Raw genomic sequence first — 26,113 nt, 5'->3', positions numbered from 1 at the left:
CCACGGCTCTGTTCCATTGTGCCCTTTCCCTGTCCTCCTGGAGTCTTTTACCTCTATTTCCATCGCTGTCCTCCTGGTGAGCACCCGTAGTGTCTGCCTGGTTTTTCCTTCCTTCCTTCCTTCCTTCCTTCCTTCCTTCCTTCCTTCCTTCCTTCCTTCTGCCAAAATCAAGAGCTGGACGCTTAACCGACTACGCCACCCAAGTGCCCCAAGCATCTTTTCATGTGCTTATTGGCCATCTGTGTACCTTTTGAATAGACATTTCTATTCAGACCCTTTGACCATTATTAAATTTTTTTTTTTTTTTTTGTCTTTTGATAGCTGAGTTGTAAGAGTTCTTTATATTTTCTGGGTAGAATTTCTTCATCAGATATGTGATTTGCAAAAATTGTGGGTTGTCTTTTTACTTTCTTGATAGTGTCCTTTGAAGCACAAAAGCTTTAAATTTTGGTGAAGTCCAGTTTATTCCTTTTTTTTTTTTTTCTGTTCTTGCTTTTAATGTCTTATTTAAGAACTCATTGTCAAATTCAGGGTCACAAAGATTTACCCCATGTTTTCTTCTTTATTTTTTTTTTTAATTTTTTTAAACGTTTATTTATTTTTGAGAGAGAGAGAGTGCGAGCAGGGGAGGGGCAGAGAGAGAGGGAGACACAGAATCCAAAGCAGGCTCCAGGCTCTGAGCCATCAGCACAGAGCCGGATGTGGGGCTCGAACTCACGAATCAAGAGATGGTGACCTGAGCCGAAGTCGGACGCTTAACTGACTGAGCCATTCAGGTGCCCCTACCTTATGTTTTCTTCTAAGACTTTATTGTTTTACCTCCTACATTCAGATCTTTGGTCTGTTTTGAGCTAATTTTGGCATATGGTGTGAGGTAGGGATCCAACTTTATTCTTTTGCATGTGGAGATCCAGTTGTCCCAGCACCATTTGTTGAAGAAACTGTTCTTTCCCTGTTGAACAAATGGCCTTGGCACCCTTGACGACTATCACTTGGCCATCGATGTGTGGCTTTATTTCTGGACTCTGTTCTATCCCATTGTTCCACATGCATTTCTCTTTAGGTCAGTACTATGCTGTCTTGATGACTATAGCTTTGTATAGGCATATGTCACTTTATTGTGCTTTACAGATTCTGTGTGTTTTGTTTTGTTTTTGTTTTACAAATTGAAGGTTTGTGGCAACTCTCCGTCAGGTGAATTTATCGGCACCATTTTCCCAGTAGCATTTGCTCACTTTGTGTCTCTGTGTCCCATTTTGGTAATTCTCGCAATCTTTCAATGTTTTTCGTTATTATTATATTTGTTATGGTGATCTGTGTTCAGAGATTATGACTCCCTGAAAGTTCAGGTGATGATTAGCATTTTTTAATAATAAAATATTTTTTAATTAAGGTGTGTACATTGTTTTTTAGACATAACACTATTGCACACTTAAACTGTGGTGTAGCGTAAACATAACTTTTGCATGCACTTGGGAACTCAAAAATTCATTTGACTCACTCTATTGCAACACGTGCTATATTGCAGTGATTTGGAACCAGACCCACAATATATCTGAGGTATGTCTGTAGTAAGTTTTAAAACTGAAAAGTAGAAGTTCTCCAACTTTTTTTCCTTCTCCTTCGAGATTGTTTTGGCGTTTCCAAATCCCTTGCATTTCCTTATGAATTTTGGCCTCAGCTTGTCCATTTCTGTGCAGGAGCCAGCTGGGGATTCCAGGGGGGTTTGAATTAAGTCTGCAGGTTCTCTGGGTTATTTCTTGGTTCTCTTTGCTCAGACACCTCCCACATTCTGACCCCAGCTCCCATCCTGACCATGAGCTGGGTCTTTATCCCCACTGGGCTCTTGGATTCCCCTTCCTTTGTTACAGAATGAGGCTCAGATTCCTTGATGTTTCAGGCCACCACAGCAGGCCTGGCCCTCTTCCCTGCTCTGTGTCCTCTTCCTCCGTCACTTGTTGTTCCCTCAGATGTGGCAAACCTGTGTCTGGGACTCCCTACCACCATCCTCTTCCCTTCCCCAGACTTGAACACTGAAGTTCCACTTCTTGAATTCAAGGTCAGGGGCAGGGAGACTGAGGAAGAGAGGGCCTAGCTTCCCAGCATAATTCAGAGGTGTGTTTTGCCTGTCTAGAGTGGCGAGAGCCATGACATTTTCGTCCTCAAGGCAGAGAGGAGGCCCTGTGCCTGCTTTGGGTTTTCTCCTAAAATGGCACCAGCAAAGCCCCAGCCGGGTCGGCCCTGGGGATCGGCCTCACCGTCCCTGTCCTCCCTTACCCCCAAAGGTCCCCTCAAATCTTGCCTTTGCTTTGATTCTCACGGCCACCATCTCCTCGTGGCCCAGGTCCCCTCCCTGCTCCTTTTGTCAGTCTGTCAGAGATGTCGTCAGTTAGCTCCCACGAGGCCTTCCAGAAAGGTCGCGTGCGTGTTCTTTCCTTCCTGTTGGCACGAACGCCAGAATGCAGCATACACACGTGCTTGGCCACGGGCTTCACGTTGTAACCCGAGTATGAGGTGCAGCTTCCTTTAGGGTACGAGCACGCCGTAAGTTGTGAGCCAGGCCCGCCTGGTGGGAATTTACTTGGTTCCCAGGTTTTGCTCCCACAGACTGCATGTTTTCACGTGCACCATACACCCCCAGGGTGCTCTTCCTAGGGGTGTCCTGGTCGGGTCTGAGGGTACCTTTACTGGCCGTCTGGGTAGATACTGCCGATTTGGAGCAACGTCAACAGTGGAGAATCATCCTGTCCCACGCTCATACTTGAACGTCCTGCGGGGGCTTCCTGCGTGGCCCTGCTTCCTTTTGCTGGAGCTGGAGCCCCACACCCCCTTCCCCACTTCCGTGCAGCGTCAGTCTGGTCTCCCTGTGCCCCCACCCCCCGCCCCGAGTCCACCCAGCAGCACCCGTACATTCTGTCGGTTCTGTTCCTCCCAGTTTGTTTGTGTTTGGGTGATGTCTCTCCCCTCCCCACCCCTGACCACATGTCACCGGATAGCTCTTCTTGGTGGGACCCAGCTACTCTCCCGGACCCTGGCCACTCTTAGGCCATCAGTAAATATTTGCCAAGGGACTTAGTGAGAGGTCACGCCACGGCCGCCAACTGAGATGCACACATTTACAGCAAGTGTGCACAGGATGCCTGCTGAGCACAGGCTGACGGGCAGGGGCCAGTCTCGTAGGACATCCAGGGGGCTCTAGCCCAGGCTGAGACTGCTGTCTTGGACATGCTCCCCACCTCCCATGCTCAAGTACATTGACGCAACTCTTCCCTAGGAATTGCAAAATGACTTAGACCGGGAAACGAGCAGTTTGCAAGAGCTGGAAGCTCAGAAGCAGGACGCCCAAGACCGCCTCGACGAAATGGATCAGCAGAAGGCCAAGCTCCGAGACATGCTGAGCGACGTCAGGCAGAAGTGCCAGGACGAGACTCAGATGGTGAGTCTCACGCCCAGCATGGCGGGGGGGCTTCCTGTGGGCTTCTTCGGGCTCACGACGACCTGGAAACACAAGGCTGAGGCATCCTACTGGTTTAATTGAGTTGTGGGCATATCATTTGAAAAAGCATCGAGGCATCTGTGGCCTGACCTCAGTCTCACCCACCAAGTCATACAGTGAACAGCCCTGGTCCCCACTAACCTCACCCTGGCTGGTGCCTCACAGCACCCCGGAGCCAGCATGCTCCTCCTCCGCCCCTGCCACCGTCTGCTGTCTTCACTGCTCATTATAAACCAGGGAGGCTGCAAGCTCAGCAGATTGAAAGCCCTCATCCCCTCCTCTGAGGCCTTGCACAGGGACGTTTAGCCCCTGGGAGACAGGTAGACTGCCTTTGCTTATCCCAGGCCTCAAAATTGACTTATCCCAAAATTGACTTTCTGTCAGTTCCATGGGCATTTGCACGTCTGCCTTGTTTCCTTCTGTTTTGTGAGTGGAGAGAGGGCCCTGGAAGGAAGCCCAGGTGTCCGGCCATCAGGCAGGTGTCTGCCTCACTGGGTCTGCTTGTTCCAATGATGTGAATTAAGACTCCTCCTTTTGTCATATTTCATCTCATTTCAGATTTCCTCGTTGAAGACCCAAATCCAGTCTCAGGAATCTGACCTCAAGTCCCAGGAAGACGACCTGAACCGGGCCAAATCGGAGCTGAACCGATTGCAGCAGGAAGAAACCCAGCTGGAGCAGAGCATTCAGGCCGGGAAAGTTCAGCTGGAAACCATCATCAAGTCCCTGAAATCGACGCAGGACGAAATCAACCAGGTATCTCCCTGAGGGCGGGGCCTTGCCTCTGCTGGTGGCCTGGGGTCTTCTGGGGCCTTCTTGCGAGCGGAGCAGCTGCGGTGAGCTGTCACGTCGGGGTGTGTGACCAGCCTGCACAGAGGCCGCTTGTTACCTTGGCTCTCACCCAGCCCGTTTATGTCAGGCTCTCTTCTTAGAAGCTGTCGTCCTGGCCTGGAGGTCAAGCACCCAGCGTCCCGCAGCGTGTGCTCCGGCATCACGTTGACTTTGGCCTGCGGGCTGTTTGCTGTGCCTCGCTGTCCTTCCACTTCCCCACCTGGGCGCACGTCCTCTTTGGGGAATGGGCAGGGTCTGTGTGAGGACTTCAGTGGCTCCTTTGGAGAGAGTCTTGGGTGTAGAAATGCCCTCCCCAGCACGGTTCTCAGACCAGCGAGAGGGACAGAGTCCGAGACGTTTTCCAGCACCTCTCTGTCCCCGTGCCATCTGAGGACTGGCACATTGCTGAGGCCCCACCCTGTGATGAGCATCACCCCACGTGGGGCCCTGTTCCAGTTCTGCAGGCTGTCTGGGCACCCCATCCTTAGCCCGCTTTGGTGTGAAGGCCCTGGGGCCTGCAGCCGCTGCTCGCCAGCAGAGGGCGGGCTTCCCTCCTGCTCCCCTGTATGTAACAGCCCAAGGCCTCCTTGCCGGCCCTTGGGTGTCCCATCGACAGACGGGCATGTGATGCTTGCCCTTGGCACTATTACAGTGGCCAGCTGAGCTTCCTCTCTTTTTTTTTTTTTTTAATTTTTTTTTTCAACGTTTATTTATTTTTGGGACAGAGAGAGACAGAGCATGAACGGGGGAGGGGCAGAGAGAGAGGGAGACACAGAATCGGAAACAGGCTCCAGGCTCCGAGCCATCAGCCCAGAGCCTGATGCGGGGCTCGAACTCACGGACCGCGAGATCGTGACCTGGCTGAAGTCGGACACTTAACCGACTGCGCCACCCAGGCGCCCTGAGAGCTTCCTCTCTTGACCGACTCGATCCCTTGCTCTTTTTGCCAGGTTGCAGACAATAGTTGATCGCAAACACGTATGCGGGATTTCATTCCCTGTGTTGTGTTTCATTGTTTCTTAGATCTGAGATTATCTTAGGTCTTTTCCATCTGAGCAATTGGAGTTTGTGTAACATAGATAGGATCCAAGCCATGCGCGTATGTTAGTAATAATAGTAATAGTGATGTTCACTGCCATGTATTAACGCCCACCCTTCCAGATGCTACAGGAGGTGTTTTACCCATCGCTTCCTGTGGTCCTTTTTGGAGAAGAGCTAACAGAGAGGTTAGGTCACTCGCCAGAGGTCACACAGTGTCTCACACAGGATGAGACAGTTAAGATAACATTCCTGGTCTGACTTCATAGATTGTCCTCCTTTCCCCGGCCTCACATCCCTATCCAGGACAAGGAGCAGTGGACAGGGTGATAAAACCCCATAAAGGGGAAATGTTTACTATCACTTGGAACAGATCGTGAACATGGATTTTTACCAATTTCAGTTCTTTTCAGAATTGACAGATGTTTGTTTGAACACAGGCCTCTCTCAGGGGTCAGGGATATAAAGAGGCCTCATGGGGCAGCGACAAGGACCTCGTGGTTTACAAGTCGTGTCACTTGGGATCCTCTACTGTGTAGGCGAGTAATTCAGTTCCCCATGTGAACGGAGTTGGACAACAGGGTTGGATGTTAGGAGAAAAAAAATCTCTCTCCTGATACCTTTCCCCTAAACCCCATGTGACGTCATCAATCTTTGTCGTGTAGGCAAGAAGCAAGCTGTCCCAGCTGCATGAAAGCCACCAAGAAGCCCACAGGACCCTGGAGCAGTATGACGAGGTGCTCGACGGGGCCCACGGTGCCAGCCTGACCAACTTAGCCGACCTGAGCGAAGCCATCTCCCTGACAGAGAGGGGCGGTTTTGGAGCCATGGTAAAGGTTGAATAAGCGTATTGCAGTCCTGGGATTAGGTCCCACGTTGGGATCAGAGAACGCCCTGCTTGCTGGATCCGGCACTCGCCAGCCTTGATTGTGTCCAAATGCAGGGTGTTTCTTGTTTTTGCTGCTGCTTTGCGTGTCCACACGGGCCCTGCAGCCCGGGGTACGTGGCTGTGCGCTATCCTTGCTTCCCGGACGAAGCCAAGGGTAGGCCTGAATCCTTTATAAGACCAGTTTTTAAAGATACTTGTCTTCGGTGAGCCAGCCACCCAAATTCAGAGGGCTTTCCCAAACCTAACCAAAAGTGGATCAGGCTCACACATGTGAAACCCCACATCCTACTAGTTGGGGGCGGAGGGCGGGGCATGGGAGAAATGTGTGTGTGTGTCCGTGTTCCCACAAGGAGCACCTTGAAAACCAAATGTATTTGTGAAGATCAAGACAAATGACAGCCCTTTGAGGCACTGCTGTTTGCCCTGTGAACTGGCCCCTCTCCTGCACTTTGGGGTGTGCTGAAAACCTGGGCTCTTATGACCCCGGGGGCCTTGATCAATTCCCAGGGTGCTGTGGACTCGGGCTGCTGACATCCAGCCGGTGTCCCTTTTTCCCCATATCATCACGTCCCCTTTTTCCTGCCAGCGCCTGCCCTTGTGGCCGAGCCCCAGCGTGTGCCATTTCCGCTTTAGCCTGGCCGATGACAGCATCTTTGTGCTCCTGACAGAGCCGATGGGATGCACTTGGTTTCGGTGGTTTCACTGTGCTCTGCTCCCAAAGCCTTTTGACCGCTCACCCCGTGTTGCTGCCCCCTCGTCCGGGGCCACTCCTCTGAACTGTCTTGCTCCTGGCCCTGGGCTTTGTGGATTCCTTCTTCTTCCTGTAGTCACACAGCTTCTCTCTGTCTCTCTGTCTTTCTGTCTCTCTGTCTTTCTCAACTTGAGTCTGGGCTCTTCACGTTCATTTCTTGACCTGTTTCTTTCCTCAGTAGCCAAGTAGTCAGTCCTAAGAATTTATGGGGAAGCTTATACCTCCTTCCCCGAATCGCTTAGAAGATGCTGTTGGTGTCCTCATCTGTCTCCTGTCTTGGGCCCTCACTGCCTCCCTCTGCCACTCACAGATTCCTTTTCCTCACGGAATTGTAAACGGGTGAATTCCGTATCTGCTCTTGAGCCCACCGTCAGCTTGATTGTCCGAGTTCAGACTACGACTGTCCACTCTTCGTTCGCTGGGTGAGACAGAACTGCCCGCTTGGCTGGCTGGCCGCTCAGTGTGTGCATTTCAGCTTCATGACCCTGATTTTACTTTTCCCGCCTGTCACTGGCCCCCTCGCACAGCTTTCCGCTTGCCCTCCTTCATCTTGGTTTGTGGAACAGCTTAAACCCTTTTGCAGGTTCGAATAAGATTGGTTTCCTGGATAAAAAGTTGGCAGTTTGCAAGTGGCCAGTGATTTTCCCTCCCCTCGCCCCCCACAGATTTTTCATCTTTTCCTCATTTCTGTTCATCTTGTGAGCGGGGCAAAGTTTACATGATAGGCAATTCATTCTGGAATGTCGATGTCAGATATGTTACATAGCAACTTGCAACCGGTGTCTGAAAAACTATATTTATCTTGTTGTACAAATACAGTTTTTAAAGCATTTTTCGGTTTGTTATCTTTTCTTAATAAACACTTCGAAGAGGGCTTTTTGTTTACTCTTGAATGTTTCGAGACTGCTCCAGAGAGCCATTAGTTCTCTTTGAGGTGGGTGACAGTGAGGGGTTTAGTTCCCTGAGAATACTGTAACCAAAGAGGGGCATCCAGAAGTTTCTACGGCTGGGCAGGTCTACTGAAGTCACTAACTTTAGTTTTCAGCTCATACCGTGTTACTTTGTCCCAAAGACTGAGGCTTCTTAAAGCCAGATTTATTTCTTGTCTCTCATCCGACGATGATAGGAAAAGGCAATAAATCATCCCCGACTTCAGCCTCGCCAAGACCTTATCATGAAAGATTGGGTTGTCATCTCATCCAGCCCCACTGGCGTGCTGGAACCATCTTTATTGACTTTCCAGAGCTGATTATTAAATAGGAATTTTGTAACCTGATTGTTTAACTTTTGGTGACTTGAATTCAGCCACAGTGGGAGTATTTGCACCATGGGAATTGACAGGACGAAGCTGCCAATCAGTGCCTTTTTTTTTTTTCCCCCCAGAGAGCTGGTTCACCAGCACACTACTGCCCAACCCCTAGCTAAAGGGAGGGAGAGTCACAGAAACTCCTTTCAGAGTTGTCACATCTGTTTCTTAAGAAGTGCAGAACTCAGGACTAGTTACTGAACTCCACGTTCAAGGTATTTTACCTCTGCTAGAGGACCTGTCATTTACCCCAGTGCTCATCTGCCGCACCCGTGTCTCCCAAGTGGCAGGTGGCTCAGTTCTCATTGATAGGTGGTCAGTGGCTGGTGGAGTTTATGGCATCTCTGTACCAGGGGAAGCCTAATTTTCTGCTCTGAATCTGTGAAATGGACTCAGAACCACTGGTGGTTACCTCACGTATGTGAATCCTGCTGGGGTCTTTTTAGGCTTCTCCTTGGAAGGGGAGGGAGCGATTGCTACCTTAGGCAAATAATTGCACCTGAGAAAGAGATCACAGACCTGGCTTTCAGTTCAGGGGGGCTCACAGCCAAAGCGTCTAGAGTCACAGCCTCTTCTCTGCCATCGTCCACTGTTAGTTGGCAGGCTTCCAAGTGATGATTGAAAACATCAAAAAAAAACCAAAAAAAAACACCAACTTGTAAATCAGTGCTAATTTCTAACTAAATAGAAGCTTTCGTTCTGAGACCAAGCTGTCATTCTTAATGTGCTACTGTACCCAGGACATCATCTCTCTTCTTCTGGGGTGAGATCCATTCCTTCCCCCAGGGTACAGCGTGAGAGGGTGATTTTCCGTCTTGGCTGCCCGGCTTCTTTAGATCAGGACACCCCCATCCTACTTATCTGTGTGTGAGAGGCCCGTCGGACATCTGTTGGGCGACTGCAGCTCGCATGTTTGCACTGTGACGTCCTTACGGAGCCGCACGCTTCCGCAGTATTTGCGATACTTACTTGCCTAAGAACCCGCTTGGTCTTCCCGCCTTGGGGAGGGAGACCTGTGGTTGGAGGCTCCAGGTAATGTTCCCCAGGTAAGAAAAATCATCCCGTGTTCATCAGAGGACAGGGGTGTTTGTCGTCCTTCAGGAGCCTGTGGCTTCCCATTGGCCCAGGGCCTCCGGGAGCCATCCCGCTTTCCGAAGTCAAGCAGCACAGAGTGCTGGGGGCCTTGTCTGGAATCTTCCTCCGGCACCTTTGACGTCATGGCCCTGTGACCGTTGTCTGTATTTTTACGGAAGCCCCAGCTCTTTAATCATTTGGCTTTGGTCAGTTGGAATAATGGATGTTTGCCAGCCCCACGGGTGCCGACACACCTGCTGGCTTCAGTGAGGATGTTGTGCTTTTTCATATCACAGTGAAACCTTCGTGTTTTCACTGAGGGTGTGTCTTCATTAACCAAAATACACTTACTGTTTCTAAACGGAGTGGGGCTTGTTCCCGTGTAGGTTGTACCCCCTCACCCCCCAACACACACACATCGGGGCCATTTTCCACTATAAAAAAGTGCTCTTCAAAAGCAAATCGTCTTTTCTTCCGGCTTGAACGTGCTTGTTTGTTTCTAGAAATAAGCACTTTAAAACAAAATGCAAAGTGTTATATATGCTCTAGTAGTTCCAACTGCATAAGCAGCTCATTTCCTCCCAAGATGCAAATAGCCAGCGTGTTTCTTGGTGTGGAGACAGCATTTTAAAACATGCCCACTTAGCTATACGTTCTATGAGAAAAAGATGGTTGAGGGAGGCCACACTTTTGAATGAGGCCCAGGCTATGGTTCTTGACTGGCTTGTGACGTTTTCCTTTGGACACTTCCAAAGATACCACTTTCTTCTGACTTTGTAATATCTTATTTTTGATTTCTAATTGTGATAAAACACACAGAACATAAAATCGTTCATCTTAACCATGCCTGAGTATATTCATGTGCAACTAGGCCCCAGAACGTTCTTCTGCTCATTAACCACTGACTCCCCAGTCCCTGGAACCCACTGTTCTACTTTCTGTCTCTGCAAACCTGACTCCTCTGGGGACCTCTTCTAAAGTGAGATCACACAGTCCTTGTCTTTTCATGACTGGCTTGTTTCACTGAGCATCACGTCCTCAAGGCTAAACAATACTCCTGTGTATTTACCTACTGCATTCAGTGTATCTGTCCATCCATTGGTGGTGGTTTACATGACTGCCTTCCACTCAATGTTTAAATAAACTTTTAGTTCGCAAGAGTGGTGGATTTACAGAAAAACATAACAGGTCGTACGGAAAGTTCCCACATGCCCCACACTCCGCTCCCCCTGTCATTAACACCTTATCCCTCACATCTGTCACTGAATGAACTAGTGCTGACACGTTATGAAATGATGTCCATATTTCTTCAACGATTTTCTCAAAATGTTTATTCATTTTTGAGAGTGAGAATGGGGAGGGGCAGAGAGAGAAGGGGACAGAGGATCCGAAGAGGTCTCTGTGCTGAGTAGAGAGCCCAGTGTGGGGCTCAAACTCACAAACGGTGAGATCATGATCTGAGCCAGAAGTCGGACGCTGAACCGACTGAGCCACCCAGGTGCCCCATTTCAATGATTTTTTTAGTCATTCTCCGTAGGGTCCCACTGCTTGAAGGAGAAACATCCAAGTTGGGTATGGAATTCTGTACTTTGCTTTAAATTTGAAATAATAAAGTTCCTGTCCTGTCTCTTCACAAAATTATAGGACGATCCTTTCAAAAATAAAGCCTTGTTATTTAGCAACAATGCCCAAGAATTGCATCCGGATCCTTTCCAGACCGAAGACCCCTTCAAATCCGACCCATTTAAAGGAGCTGATCCCTTCAAAGGTATCTCTCTCGGTGCCCACTTAGTCATTGAAGGGCTGTTTACTTTGTGCCTGTTAGAGTTGTCCAATGACCAGAGTGGTTGGCCAGTAGCACCTTCTGGAATGGAGGGGGAAGGGAGTTCTTTGAGCCCCGTGGGTCACCAGAGTGTTGCACCTCGGCCTGGTCCACTGCGGAGCTGAGGTGTTAGAGTTGGGAGGGAAGAGCTGAGCTCCCAGCTTGCAGCGAGGTGCCCATGTTCACGGGCAGCTGGCTCCGCCCTCGACCTCTGCTCGCTTTGGTTCCCATCCTCCTGTCAGGGTGGTAAGTTCTCCCTCGCTGCCCTGGTGGGATGGATAAGATAACCAGAGGTAGTCGTGATCGTGAGACTCCTCAGTGAGCGACAAGTCCCCACATAAATCTAAGATCTCGATGAGACACATTTGCCCAGAGCCCCACATGAGTCCAGAATAACTAAGAAGGCTTCTAGAGATACATGTTCTCGCTTTGGTCCTTCAGAGCAAGGTAGCATTTCCAGGAAGGCTATCTGTACGTCCCTGAGCAAATGTACAGAGAGGGGCGAGGCGTGGAGAGGGCAGAGGGGAGTGCCTTTCCGGCATCACGTGTGGAATCGAAGCACCACAGGACCAAAGCGACACCGGGCGGCTCTGGAAGCTCAGATGTGTGGAGCTCGTCCTCACACTGGGGCTGGCCGTGGGTCGGGCCCTGTGTTGTCCTGGCTGGGGGAGGTGAGAGGGAGAATGAGGTACAAGAGTGTAGCATGGCGGAGAGCGAGCAAGCAGTGAATTCTGGCTCGTTCCACATTTCCCCCCGCTGCGGCCCCGTGTCGAGCAGCCAGTGGTGCCTCATTTCGTCCTGAACCCCCCAGCTGGGAACAGCCGCCTCGGCCAGTCGCTGCTCCTCCTTGGATATGCCAGGGTCATTTCTACGGTAGAGCTAAACATTCCTCTCTCCTCCGATCTAGGTGACCCGTTCCAGAATGACCCCTTTGCAGAACAACAGACCGCTTCAGCAGGTAAAAGCCTTTGTGGAAGAGGCTTTTTGGTTTTTCATGGACTGGTCCTCACCCTTATTTATCTACTTCTTTCTTTTTTTTTTTTTTTTTTTTGCTGAGGTGAAATTCGTAGAACACAAAACTCAACATTTTTAAAGTGACAATTCAGTGGCATTCGGTACATTCTTAATGTACAACCACCACCTGTGTGTAGTTCTAGAATGTTTCCATCCCCTAAAAGGAAACCTTATCCCCATGAGCAGTCACGCCCTCCTCCTCCAGCCCCAGGCAACCACCAATCTGCTGTCTATCTCTGGATTTACCTGTGTTTTCATTATTAAAGTCAGCTTTGTCGGGAGGTGTAATTTATACACAGCAGAATTCACCAATTTTAAGTGTATAATTAGATGAGTTTTGATAAATGAGTTTTGAGTTAGGTGAGAACATTTCCATCATCCCAGAAGGTTCTCTTCTGCCTCCTACCCCCATCCCCGGGTCCCTAGCAATCACTGATCTGCTTTCTGTCATTATGGTTTTTACCTTTTCTAGAATCTCATATAAGGGGCATCAGTCAGCTACGCACTCTTTTATGTTTGGGTTCTTTCACTAAGCGCAGTGTTGTTTATTCATGGGGCATGTTTTTCTTCGCTTTCCAAAACACCTTCTAGATCCATTTGGAGGGGATCCTTTCAAAGAAAGCGACCCGTTCCGTGGCTCTGCACCTGACGACTTCTTTAAGAAACAGACAAAGAATGACCCATTTACCTCAGACCCGTTCACGAAAAACCCTTCCTTACCCTCAAAGGTGAGTGTCACCTGGGAGGCCTAGGTGCTGCCCGTGTGTGCCCTTGGCGCACACGAAAGTGGCCCTTCCTTATCCCCCGCCCACCCCTGGGCCGAGTCCAGGGCTCCAACATGTGGACTGAGCTCGCGAAGCCTGACATGTGTGCGCGTAGGCCGTGAGCGCCACACGGTTCTCCGGGAGCTGGGCCACGGGCATGTCCTACTCCTGGAAGGTGAGGTGACTAGTCCCTGTGAGGCTTGTCCCATGAATCAGGGGTCACGTTCAGAGGTGCACTGAGCCCGCGTCAGGATGGGTTGGGCCCCGAATAGCTCTCTTTTCTCTGTTCCTTCCTGTGCCCCTGTCACTTCAGCTCAGGCCCACTGGCTGGCTTCTCTGTTCTGTCGCCTGCCCCACTGCGACCCCATCTCCCAACAAAAATGAAACAAAACAAAGCATCACACGTTCCACATGACCACCCTGCCATCTTCCTGGCAGCACTTAGTGTGTGAGGCACTCACGTGCCCCTCTCCACCCCCAGCATCTAGCGGACCGTGTGTTTTGCAGTGTTAGGCCCAACACACTGCATTAAATGGCTGTCAGCTAGGATTTGAAAAGAAAAACAGTGACTCTGATTGAACAGAGAATTCTCATGTCTAGGGGAGGGCGACTTATAGCCTCCTTTCATGTTCTGGGCTATATCTCTTCCAAAGCCCTACACGTGCCCTGTCTGTCCCTCTAGACCCAGGGTTTCTTGAAGGCCAGGATTGGTTTGTAACGTTTCCGTCTGTGAGACCTGTCGCGGGGACCCCCTTTCATTCTTGGTATTGAGCTGTGTGTGATGTGTGTTCTCACTCTCTGTGGATCAATTTTGGTGAGCTTGTCCATCAACCAGCTTTTGGTTATGTTAATTTCCCCTCCTGTTTGTTTCTATTTCACTGATTTCTGCTTTTTATTATTTCCTTCCTCCTCTTTTGGGTTAGTACTTTGCTCTTCCATTTCTAACATCTGAAGATTCAACCTCAGGTCACTGATCTTAGACCGTTTTTTCTAATATAAATGTTTTCAAACTACACATTTTGCCCTGAGCACTGCTTAGCCACATTCCACGCATTTTGATATGTTCTATCTTTACTGCCTTTTGTTTGTGGTATGTTCTAGTTTCCCTTGCGATATCTCTGTTGAACCATGTATTATTTAAAATACTGTTTTGTTTCCAGATACTTGGTTTTTTTTTTCTTTTACGTGTCTTATAGTATCGATTTCTAATTAAATATGCTCCTAGGGAACATGTTTTGTATTTTTTGCGGTCCTTTTTTTTTTTTTTTTTTTTTTTTAATTTTTTTTTCAACGTTTATTTATTTTTGGGACAGAGAGAGACAGAGCATGAACGGGGGAGGGGCAGAGAGAGAGGGAGACACAGAATCGGAAACAGGCTCCAGGCTCTGAGCCATCAGCCCAGAGCCCGACGCGGGGCTCGAACTCACGGACCGCGAGATCGTGACCTGGCTGAAGTCGGACGCTTAACCGACTGCGCCACCCAGGCGCCCCTTTGCGATCCTTTTAAATTTGTTTATATTCATTTTATGGTTTGCATTGGTGTCCATACTGTATAATTGAGAAGAATGTTTATCTATGGTTGTCAGGTTCTATAAATGCGAATTACATCAGTGTGGTTGATAGTACTGTTCAGATCATTTGTGTCTTTACTGTTTTCTGTTTGTTTGTTTGTTTTATAGCTTTCCCAATTGCTGAGAGAGGAATGTTAAAAATCTGTGATTGTGGAATTGTCTATAGCCCCGTTAATTCGGTCAAGTTTTGCTTCATGTATTTTGAAGCTCTGTCTGGTGCCTACACATTTCTGCTGGTTGTATCACCGTGATGCAGTGACCCTTTTATCATTATAAAAGCTTTCTTTCTTCCTCTGGTGACACCTTTGTCTTGAGATCTGTTCTATCTATTAAAATAGTTGCCTCATCCTCCTTATGCTTACTCTTTGTACGCTATACCTTTTTTCATCCATTTACTTTCAATAAATGGGTTTCTATATATGAAGGGTCTTTTAGAGCAAGCATGTAGTTGGGGCTGCTGGTCAATCCAGTCTGGAAATCTCTGCCTTCGAAATGGAGTATTTAGACCATTAACATTTAATTCAGTTATTGTTGTGGTTAGATTTGAGTCTATTTTATTATTTGCTTGTTCTTTATCCCCTTTGTTTTGTCACTCTATTCCCTTTCTGCCTTCTTTTATTTATTTATTTATTTATTTATTTATTTATTTATTTATTTGAGAGAGAGAGAATGCACTAGGGGAGAGGGGCAGAGGGAGAGAGAGACTCTTAAGCAGGCTCCATGCTCAGTGCACAGCCTGATGTGGGGCTCGATCCCACGACCCTGGGACCATGACCTGAGCTGAAATCAAGAGTCAGACACTCAACCGACTGAACCACCCGGACACCCCTCTGCCTTCTTTTAGACTATTTGAATATTTTCTAGAATTCCATTTTCTAGTATCTTTTGGCCTATTTTACCTATATCTATTTCTATTATTTTTTAGAGGTTGCTTTAGGGATTACCATATACGCCCTTAACTTTTCATAGGCTCCTTGGAGTGAACGTTACATCACTTTATGTAAAATGTAGAAAACTTGCAGCCAAATTTTCTTGGGGGGATAACGATCCTGTCTAAAGGATAGATCCCTTTATCCACCTCCTCCCTAGCCAGCAGTGTCTCCTCTTATGTTACAGGTGTCCTACGAATATAATATGTCTAAATACGTCATAAACCCTGGAAGACAGTCGTTTAAGTTTTGCCTTAATCCACTGTATGTATGTAAAAGAAATTTTAAAGAGGAAAAAAGTGGTCTGTTTATTTTTGCCCATATATTTGCCATTTGCTCTTTATTCCTTCCTCCGGATCTGACGTTTCCTCCCATTATCCTTTTCCTTAAGCCTGAAGAACTTGGTCTGGCACCTCTTCTAATACAGGTCTGCTTTGTTGTCATTCTTGAAGGGTATCGCTGCTTGAGCTAGTGGTTTTTGCCCCTTTCAGCACTTTGAGGGTATTGTTCCACTGCTTTCTGGCCTTCCTTGTCCTTGAGGAGAAGCCGTCAGTCTCAGGCACTTGTTCTCCCAAATGTACCATCCTGTTCTTCTCTGGCTGCTTTCTCCCTCTCTGTCTCTCTGTCTCTCTGTCTCTCTGTCTCTCCCTCTCTGTCTCTCTGTCTCTCTCTGCCTTTCAGTAGTTTGTGAAGCATATGTATGTGGTTTTCTTTGTATTTATGTTGTTTGGGGTTTGCTGAGGTTCATAAATCTCTAATCTTTTACTGGACTTTGCAAGTTTTGGGCTGTTACTTAAACATTTTCTTTGTCTCCCCTGTTCTCTTCTATCTTTGTGAGATTACAGTTACTTATATGTTAGAGCTTTTGCTGATGTCACCACAAGTCCCTGAGGCTCTGTTTTCTCATTCTTCTTTCTCTCTCTCTCTTTTTTTCTTGTAGATTGGATAATTTCTTCAGATCTGTCTTCTGTCTCACTTACTTTTTTCTCTATCTGTTGTGTAGCTGACCTAGTGAAGTTTTATTCTAGATAGTGTACATTTTTCAGTTTTAGAATTTCCATTTGTTTCTTTGTGTGGTTGCTGTTTTTCTGCTAAGATTACCCATTCCTCTTAAGAGTATTTTCCTTTACTTCACTGAGCACAGTTGTTACTGCTTTAAAGTCGTCCTCATCTAAGAATTCCAGCATCTGGGGCATCTTGGGATTGGTTCTATTGATTGTCTTTTCCCTTGAGAACTGACCACGTTTTTCTGGTTCTTTAGAAACGTATCCTGTGTATCATGAGTGCTCTTTCGTGGTGACTGGATACTGCTCTGTTCCTCCAGAGAGTCCGGACGGCGAGTTTTCTGTTGGGGTCTTAGCTTCGCAAAGCCCTCAGGTTACAGCTGTCCAGACAGAAGATTCAACCTGGTTCTGTTCATTCCTGCCCACTTTGAATTCTCGTCCAGAGTCTTCCTGCTGTGGTTCACTTCCTGAGCTTTCGGGTGGTTGCTTGTATTTACCTGTGTTTTGTATCTTGTCCAGAGTTTAGAGGCGTTATCTGCAGGAGGGTTTGGCCTGTGGGGATTTTACTCCACCAGGGTTTAGTACAAATCATTTTATCCTCCTCGTGGCCAGCACCAGATGTCAGGACAGTGTGTGGTTGAACGAATGGCTGGGTAAATGAGTGAACTGCTTTTCACTCTTCCTCTCTCCTTTCACTCAGCTCGACCCCTTTGAATCCAGTGAACCTTTTTCATCCTCCAGTGTCTCCTCAAAAGGATCAGGTGAGACCGATGGCTTATTTTCCTTCTGACCCTCCCCGCTGCCAGTGGAGGGAGCCCACCCGGTGATGGTTTTATTTCCAAAGCTGTGTGTCCTCAAAGTTTTTGTCATTAGCCAGGGGCACCCAGATCCTCGCCGGAAGCACTTTAGCCAAAGCCAGCTATACCTCCCCCTGCCCCCGCCACTGCTCATCTTTGTGGAAAGGGAGGTCGGCAGTAGGGATGAAGTCAGTAATAACACCACTGTTACTGGTTGCTCTTTGCTCATTGCTCCTTACGGATCTCTGGTTTGTACCTTCGGATCTTTTTCCTAAAAGGATCCAAAGTTTGACCGAGGGTACTGGCTTCTGCATTGAGGGAGGGGAGCATTTGTGGACTCCCCCTGGTTCTGGGGGACAGTCCCTGCTTGGTCCTACTGCCTTGCCTAGCAGCTCGTGCTTGCCTAGAGTTCATTACCATAGGTGGGTGTGGGGGTTATCCAGGCAAATTGCCCCCCCAAAGGAGAAAGCTTGGCAAACTGCACGGACAGGCACCCCACATACATGGCGCTGGTGGTGGGTCACTGCAGAACTGCACCCCCCTCCCTGACCCGGGCTGTGCTTCCACACCTGTCACTAGTCTGCTGACCGTGAGCAGTGCTGGCTAGAAGTACAGATGGGGCAGAGTCCCTGTGGCTGTCCCCTAGGCGGCCGTCACAGCAAGAGACTTCCGGCCGAGCTAGACCAACCATGAGCCAGCGCAGGTGGGGCCAGGGAGGCCTTGTTGAGGGCCTGCGTCCAGGTGCACGGCCCTGGCCACCTCCTCAGATGTCCCGCGCTGGGGGCCGTGGAATATGGAGAGGCAGCACCTGACCCTGACCCCAGGAGGTGTGTTCCCTGAGCGCCCTGTAACTCTGCGTCTGTTGGTGCCACTTTGCAGGTCCCTTTGGAACCTTAGACCCCTTTGGAAGTGGGTCCTTCAATAGTGCTGAGGGCTTTGCCGACTTCAGCCAGATGTCCAAGGTAAAGCCCCACCCACGGAGCACGTGTGCCTCTGCCAGTGTCTTTGTGCCTCTTGTCGTGGTCTTGTCGTGAGCAGCCAGGCATAATTATTAATACCACGTATGTATTTCCTCGGCACCTGTCAGACTCTGAAACGCATCCTCATGTGAGGCCGTGAGCCGGCAGGCAGGGTCTAGAAAATGCCTGTGGTTGTGATTGGCTCCATTTCCCTTCCTCTGAGTGAAACTGCCAGAGCCCTGAATCCCTCCACGAGGCCTACGTGTCACGGGCTCCCCCCAGTCCTACTGGTGTCTGTTATAGCTGCCAGATCTTAGGCAATAAAGTTGTGGCTGCACAGACCCAGAGGAGAGAAGGCATTAGGCACAGGGGACTCAGGAGGGTCACGGGTGCCAGGCCTGGTGTGCGTGCAGCTGAGACTGGAACTGTGGGCTGCAGGCTGGCAGGCGGGAGGGATCCGGAGAACGTGGGCCGGTTACGTAAGTGGGAGCTGCCCGTGAGAACCCGAGAAGGGTTTGGAAAGTGAGGGCTGGGTTTTGTGAACAAATACACAGGTTCAAGACAGATGACACTCCTGCACTTGTCGGGCTGGGCAGTAGCTGCGTGCCACGGTCAGGCGAATATAGCCCCTGGTGGTGTCGGGGTCCTGTTGTGCGAGGGGCTGGGAGTTGTGGCTAGGAAGCTCTATCATTTATTTATTTATTTTGAGAGAGAATGCACAAACGTGAGCGGAGGAGGGACAGGGAGAGAGGGAGAGAGAGGGAGAGAGAGGGAGGGAGGGAGGGAGGGAGGGAGGGAGAGAGAGAGAGAGAGAGAGAGAGAGAGAGAGAGAGAATCCCAAGCAGGCTCCGTGCTTAGTGCAGAGCCCAGCGTGGGGGTCCGTCTCATGAACCATGAGATCGTGACCTGAGCCGAAATCAAGAGTCGGGTGCTTAACCCACTGAGCCACCCACCAACTGAGCGTTGCCCTGAGAATGCTAAATCTTTAACGTAGCAAAAAGTCAGTAGATCATGTCCAAAATGGACAGATCAAGAAATAGCAGTAGATGCCCATGATTATAGAGGTAAATCTCAGAAGAAACCGCGAAGAAGTCAAAAACGTCGGCCATGGTGAGTGGGAAAGGCAATGGTCCGAGGGTCTGCAGATCTTCGTTATAATCTTTAGCGTCCCTTGGTTTTCAGTATGAGTACGTACCTCTCTGATAAGAGTTCGGGAAAGCGGCATTAGGTGTGCCCCATGTGGGCCTCAGGGCCCCGTCCCGAGGACCCACTTGTGCTCTGCTGCTTTGCTGATAGTCCCTGCAGGCGGGTGAGGGCCTCACAGCCCGCGGCCCCAGAGCCATGCTTCTTCACTCACTCCCGCAGTCTTCAGTATCCACCTGCTCCCGCCCAGGTGCCGTCGCCGTGGTGTGTGTGGGGCGGGTGGCGGCCACAAGCGGGAGCCCGTCCCCATCCCTGGTCTTCCCTCCTAGTGGGGAAGGCTCACAAGCCAGATGGTGGAGAGGGAGCTGGGGAGGGCATCTCGGAGCACGTGGGAGCCGAGCATCCGCAGCAAGGAGTCACTTGCTTCCTGCACGCTGCCCACCCCTGCTGGGCAGCCCCCACCCCTCCCCCACCCGTCCCCGCCGAGCCAGCCCCCCGGGGGGGCCTGCTGGCCCCACGTGCACTCAGCCTGAGGGACACACGCTCGTCTGGGCACTGAGCGCTTGTGGTGAGCCACTGTGTGATTGTGGCACACGGCTTCTGAGAAACCTTTGAGACTCCGTTCGGGTTTTCAGAGAAGCACATTGAGCGTACTTTGTCAAGGTAGCAAACCCAGTTTCTGGCCAGAGAGAGGGTGTCTGCTTAGCCATCGGCTGTCACAGGAGGGAGCTCGGAGGTGCTGGTGTAGCTGCCTCTCATTGCAGTGCCTGTGGGGAGCAAGCCTCCGTCCCTCGTGTGGGAACGCTGGGACTCGGACGGTCAGGATGCTGTCTGGGATTGGCCAGAAGGCCCCAGGACAGGAGATTTGCTCGGACGTTTGCCTATCACTTGGCGGCTGTTACACACGGCCCTCCCTGCTCCTGGAGTGGAGCTGTGCGTCCTTCGCTTTCTCGTCCCTGCTTAGTAGGCAGGAAAATCACCTCTTGAAAGCAGAAAACTTGTGCCACACGGTGGCAGCAGTCCCCAAACGAAGGGGCCTGCATTGCATTCTCCAGCTGTCCTCCAGCGAGCCCTCTCCCTTTGGGAGGCTGGCCCCAAAGACAGAGGGAGTGAGCCGCCAGTGGCCAGAGCTGAGACAAGGACAAGGGCACAAGAGGTGCCCTTTTGAGAGGTGTCCTCATCGAGGCTGCGTGGGCTGGCGGGGGCTGCGCAGGGCGGCCAGTCTGGATGGGCTCTGGGCTTCCCTCTCCTTGTCCTCGTGTCCCTCGATCAGGCTGCACACACACGTGCACTTGTGACTCCAGAGCTGGTGGCCCCTTCCTGTTGGAGGCACCGGCTGGACGGAGCTGGACGGGGCCGTGGAAAATTTGTCTCCAGTGCTCCTTTGTTTTGTTTCCACGCTCCCGTCACCTCCCAGTGTCCTGCCACTTGTCCAGCTGTGCACTGAGCCCTAACCTGGTAGGACTCTGTTTTCCCCTTCGGTTCTCTTTCTGTTTTTCAAGAAAAACATCGTGTGTATAAATAAAATGCTGAAGGAAATGAAAGTAAAGTGGCGAGAAGGCTTTTTTTTTTTTTGGCTTCTTGGTTTTGTTTTTTTGTGTGTGTTTTTTACATTGCCAGCTTTTCCCCTTCTGAGTGGGGTGGCAAGGCGATGCACACGGAGCCCTTTCTTGACTCCACCCTAAGTCGAGGTGTCCTCCTCTGCGTGGCGGTGCAGAGGGAAGGTGACCTCCAGAGAGCTGGTTCCAGCACATTCCTTCGGGAGAATCTTCGGGCTTGCTGCTGGCAGGGGAGGTCCTCCCACCCCCCAACCCGCAGAGATGTTTTTAGACCCGTGTTAATCCATCCCCTTGCTTTAAGAACAAATTCTGAGCATCTGAGAGTAAGAACAAGACCTGAACATAATTATTTCACTCCCTCCCCCCATGAAAAAAAGCCATCCGTGCAGTCCTTGGCTGGTCATCAGGCCCTTTCCAGTCGCTTTTCCAGTGGTTTTTAAAGCTATGCATTCCTATTTAGGGCCGTTTCTTAAAAGGTGAGAGTAGCTTGCTTTAAACCAACTCTTTAAACCGTGAACCCAAACATGTTCCTCTCAGAGGTGCTTTTTATAGTGGCTTTTCTCTTCTTTTTCTTTTTTTTTCTTTCTGAGCACGCTTCACGCTGTGCCAGCCCGGAGAGCCCCTGCCGGCTTTACTGAAACCCTTCTAAAAATAGCGACTTTCCCTGAAGCTGCAGCCTGAGGAGGAACGGGTCGGGTCCCAGAGGAGGCTTCTTGGGAAACCTGGAGTTGTGAAAATTGGGATTCGGAAATGTTGCTCGCGGGCTGTGTGGTGTTAGAAGTGCTGTGGCTCACGGACGTGGTGGGAGTGGGCCTTTATGGGTGGAGCCCTGTCCCACTGGAGGGAGCTCACCAGCTCAGTGGGTTTGAGCACACAGGGGACAGAGGGACATCCTGGCCTGCAAGTGCCCTCCACCAGCTGGGACCACCGTTACGGCTCGTGGTCCAGGCTGCAGCTCGTGGGCTGGATGGACAGGGACCCCGTGTACCCGACGCACAGCGGGGTGTGTCCAGAGGGCTCCAGCTGCCACTCCAGAGCTGGTGCATTCCCAACAGTCGGGACGAAGACTGGGGTCCACGTGGGGGGCCTTTGGGCTGGTCATGCCACCTCCCTGCTAAGAAATTGGTTTTGATTCCCGCCTGCCTGTCTCAGGTTGTGCAGAAATCGCATGAGCCTGTGTTTGGTGAATGGCGGGGGCAGGAGCAGAACCCACATGCTCTCCCAGCAACTTTGCCCACCTACCCCTTACCCCCATTCCCAGACTACAGACTCTAAATAGACCTTGACACTTCGCCTCAACTCTCACGCTGTCGCCCTCCAGGGGCAGGGTCTGTGGTTAATGGGAAACGGCAGGAATAAAACATCAGTAGCTGATGGGGCATCCGCAGGTTCCTATGGGCATCTAAAAGAATTTGACCACGGCCACACCCTTGGCATGATCATTTTGCCATCTTGGGCCAGTGTTTTTGGGGTGCCTGTTGGAGCTGTTCACACGTGACTTCGTTGCATTTTTGCTGCAGCCCTAGAGCGAGGGCCTGTCATTATGGCCATTTCACGGATGTGGAAGCTGAGGCACTGAGCAGTTGGCTGTGGCAGGGCCGGGCCTCCAGCCCAGGCAGGGCCTCCCAGCCTCCTCCTGACCACTGCACTCTGTAGTGCAGACGTTCCAGAAACTTGAGCTGCAGGACTCCCTGCCTTCTGTTCCTAAAAGGACAGGTGTCCACCGAGCCCAGAACGGGGGGGGGCAGTGGCCGCGGAGGGAAGAACCTCCTTGCCCTACCACAGTCCTGCCAGCCCCGTCTGCCCCTCTTGCTCTGAGCTTCCTGGGGGGCCGGCATGGTCTTGGCAGGGGACCCCCGTCTTCCTCAGGGCTTTTGCTGTCCCACTGACCCCGCGACCTGTTCTGCCTCTTGGCTGCATCCACCTGTGTCTCTCTGGGCCCGAGGACAGAGCTCGGCCTGGTTCAAGGCCCCAGACCTATCGCGGGGGGTAGGCCGCCGGCAGTGGAGGGCCCTGGCCCCGGAGGCAGATGACGTGGCTTCCTAACTCCCTGACTCCACCACTGAGGTGCTCTGTGGCTGTAGGCTGCATCGCCTCTGTGCCTCAGTTTCCCTGTGTGTAAAGCGTCGTTGAAGACGAGAAGATCAGCAAGGAGCCAACATCTCCCACCCGAGAGGTCTCGGAGGGCTGGTAGAGGGGACCAGGATTGCCCAGCAGGATGTCCCTCTCGTTGTGGGCTGGCCACCTCTTCCCCACTGGAGCCTGGTGTCTATGACTGTGCCTGGGGCGGGGGTTGCACGTCATTATCCCTGTGCTCAGATCCCAGGGGAGGGGGAGCTGTGTGCCATGACTGGATCCCAGAGGAGGGAGGACTCAGGCCCTGTCACCCAGAACCTGCGCTGGCCCACCTGCAGCTCGTCCGTCTGCCGCTGGGGGTTTGTCGTGGCCCGGCACCGTACTGGCACTCTGCACACGAGCTGCCCACGGAGACGAGTCACGGCCCGCCACAGGGCTGCCCCACCACCTGGGCGGGGGCCCGTGCCTTCGCATGGTGACGTGTGTCCTGTGGCGTCCCACCAGGATATCAGGCAGGCACAGTTGGCAGAAGGGACTCTGGGGGCGGCGGTGAGGCTCGGTCAGTCTCTGAGAACAAGAGGGGATCAGGGTGGATGAGGTAGAGCTTGTCCCAGCTGGAGACCCCGTGTGCAGTGGGGCGCAAGGAGTTCCAGGGACCGGGGAGTTGTCGAGGGGATGGGGGCGGCCCAGGGATGAGGCGGAAGAATCGGGCAGTGGGGGGGCGCTGCCGAAGTCCCCCTGTACCTTGAAGAGCGCTGTGGAGGCCACCTGTGGGCACTGGGGCTGCAGACTGCTGTACACCTACCTGTCCCCTCTATCCCCCTGCCCACCCGTGCATGTGTCTCACTGGGAGGGCGGCTCTGAGTTGCATTTGAGGTGGGGGGGTGGGGGTGGAAGGGCCGTGCTGGAGGTGAGAGGAGCCTGGCAGAGGCAGCTGAGCCGGTGCCGGCCGGAGTGGGCGGGGCAGCAGCACCCTCGGGCCACCTGGGGGCGAGGGGGTGCTCCGCTGCCGTTCTGACCCGGTGCTCAGCCCAGAGGCGGCACTCGGAAGGGACTGCAGCTACTGCGAGGGCTTGGGCGGGGCCCATCGCTGAAGCATGAGCAGGAGGCCCAGGGGACCCTGGGGTCAGGAAAGACTCAGTGTCCCTGTGTGGGTAGGATGGTGCGTGTGGCAGGCCACACCCCTCTTGTGACATCAGCCCATCAAGGCACAGGGCAGCTCTCGCCTGCTCTCTGTTCGCTGGCTTGCCCCTCACAGGCCAGAGGACCCTGGCTGTTGAGGGTGGAGGAAAGCAGGGGTCTTGGGAGAGACCCGGGTCCCCGTGGGGCCGTGCCGCAGAGCCCCGGAGGGTTGGGGGCCTCGCCGAGGCTCTCGGTACGTGAGCGTTGGCTGAATGGACATCCGTTGCCTCCGTTTTAACGATTATTTTTGCCTCTCTTTCGTGTCCTCTCTTACAGCCCCCAACTTCTGGTCCTTTCACCTCCTCCTTTGGAGGGGCAGGATTCCCAGATGACCCCTTTAAAAGTAAACAGGACACTCCCGCTCTGCCTCCGAAGAAACCTGCTCCTCCGCGGCCTAAACCGCCCAGCGGTCAGTACGCTTTCTTCTCTCGCAGCGCCCGCCCCCCGTCGCAGGCCGGCGGCGGTAGGGGGACCAGGGGCTTCTCTGTTCACCAGACCAGAGTGGAGCAGATGTCGGGGGCCCCACGCTTGGCGCAAGAGGGTCTCCCTCCCGCTTAGGCCTGGGTCCGTGCACAGTGTGTGCCTGGAGCGCGCCTCCCACCCCACCCACCCTCACCCTGTCCTGGGGGCCCCTGGGCTCCAGGCTCAGAGTGGGCCTCCGGGGTGGTCTCCAGAAGGCCCAGGGCTCAGCCCTTGTGGTGGCGTGTGTGGTCAAGATCTGGTGGCCCCTCTGGCTTCCCCTCCCACCCGAGCTGTTTTCCAAGTTGGCTGAGGCCTCCCCCTCGATCCAGTGCCTCCCTGCTGGTTAAGGACTCGGCGTGGGGTTTGGGGTGGTGGTCCTTTTGGCTGTGCTTGATGCAAGAGGAGGCAGGTGGCTCTGGGCTCTTTTCTGCTTGGCTCCCGCCCGGTGTCGCTCCCGAAAAGCTCTAAGCAGGGGGCTTCCTGTAGACCTGGCCCGTCCTGGCTGTGGCTGGTGCTGCTGATCTCTCTCTCGGTCCTGCCCCTGGGGCCCCACTCTCAGGAGAGGGCCCAGGTGTCCCCCTGAGGAGGCCGAGGACTCAGAGCTTGTGTGGGGACTCTGTCTCCTATGACGGCCACAGGCTGACAGGCCAGGTTGCCGGACTCGAAAGGAGAAAGCTGTTGTTTCGAGTGGCAGAGGGATTCACTGCAATTTCCTAGCCCCTTCCTCCACCCCTGCTTACTGTTTTCTTGCTGCCCTGGCTTCAGGCAGTCTCCGCGACGCTGTCCTGAGTGGGTGGCCATAGGAGACCCACACGCTCCCTCGAAACTTGGTCCTGCCTGAGGTAGCTTCTGCCCTTCAGTCCGCCTGGGGCTCCACTCGGTGGCCCGTGGAACTCTCTAGTGACACCTGGTCATTGGTCCCAGGCCCTCCAGTCATCCCACGCAAGGTCCACCCGCCAAAGTCTTCCTCTTAGCAGAGGTGAAGGGAGGGCAAGTTATTTTTAAGAGGCCGCCTGCCCTGTCATATCACCTGAGAGAGCTACGGCTTGCTTTCAGGAGGACGGGAGCCCCGCCTTCAGGGCGGCTCTACGGGGACCCTGACAGTCTCCTGATGAAAAGTCATCAGGCCTCCGTGCTCCACCTGAAAGAAGGGAGCCACAGCATGCGTGCACACGCCTGCATACCCCCCACCCACGCATGGGTTCACGCTTATGTGCCTATGTGCGTGCTCACATGCTCACGTGCTGCTCACACGTGCAGACGCGTGTGCACACATGCACACATTCCCGTGCACCCTCGCCTGTACGTGTTCTCACACAGTGCTCCCACGCACCTGCATGTGCGTTGCACACGTCACGTTCTCACGCACACACGGGCTCGTACACGGGACAGTGCAGGAGGTGTCGGGCCTCAAGGAGATGCTCCAGAACTTCACGCTCAGGGTTT

The 26,113-nt window shown here is 52.0% G+C and overlaps 1 protein-coding gene across 5 annotated transcripts in view; it reads left to right on the top strand.

The window, feature by feature from the left end:
* The window catches only part of EPS15L1 (epidermal growth factor receptor pathway substrate 15 like 1), a 99,053-nt gene that overhangs the window by 54,438 nt on the left and 18,502 nt on the right, over window positions 1-26,113 (top strand). For 3 of the 5 annotated variants that reach the window (XM_047097640.1, XM_047097644.1, XM_047097641.1), the window contains exons 14-22: window positions 3,275-3,436; window positions 4,055-4,252; window positions 6,031-6,195; window positions 11,030-11,153; window positions 12,115-12,165; window positions 12,813-12,949; window positions 17,190-17,250; window positions 18,166-18,248; window positions 24,482-24,614. In XM_047097640.1, the coding sequence (XP_046953596.1) occupies window positions 3,275-3,436; window positions 4,055-4,252; window positions 6,031-6,195; window positions 11,030-11,153; window positions 12,115-12,165; window positions 12,813-12,949; window positions 17,190-17,250; window positions 18,166-18,248; window positions 24,482-24,614 (1,114 nt within the window). The remainder of the gene's footprint in view (window positions 1-3,274; window positions 3,437-4,054; window positions 4,253-6,030; window positions 6,196-11,029; window positions 11,154-12,114; window positions 12,166-12,812; window positions 12,950-17,189; window positions 17,251-18,165; window positions 18,249-24,481; window positions 24,615-26,113) is intronic. The other 2 variants (XM_047097643.1, XM_047097645.1) reach the window with 1 other exon arrangement.

The sequence above is a fragment of the Lynx rufus genome, unplaced genomic scaffold (genome assembly GCF_022079265.1).
Source record: "Lynx rufus isolate CCGP_SWC_20201006 ecotype Redwood Valley unplaced genomic scaffold, mLynRuf1.p SCAF_4, whole genome shotgun sequence".
Taxonomy (NCBI): Eukaryota; Metazoa; Chordata; class Mammalia; order Carnivora; family Felidae; genus Lynx; species Lynx rufus.
Note: the sequence above shows the minus strand (reverse complement) of the source record. Positions and strands in the feature narration are given on the sequence as shown.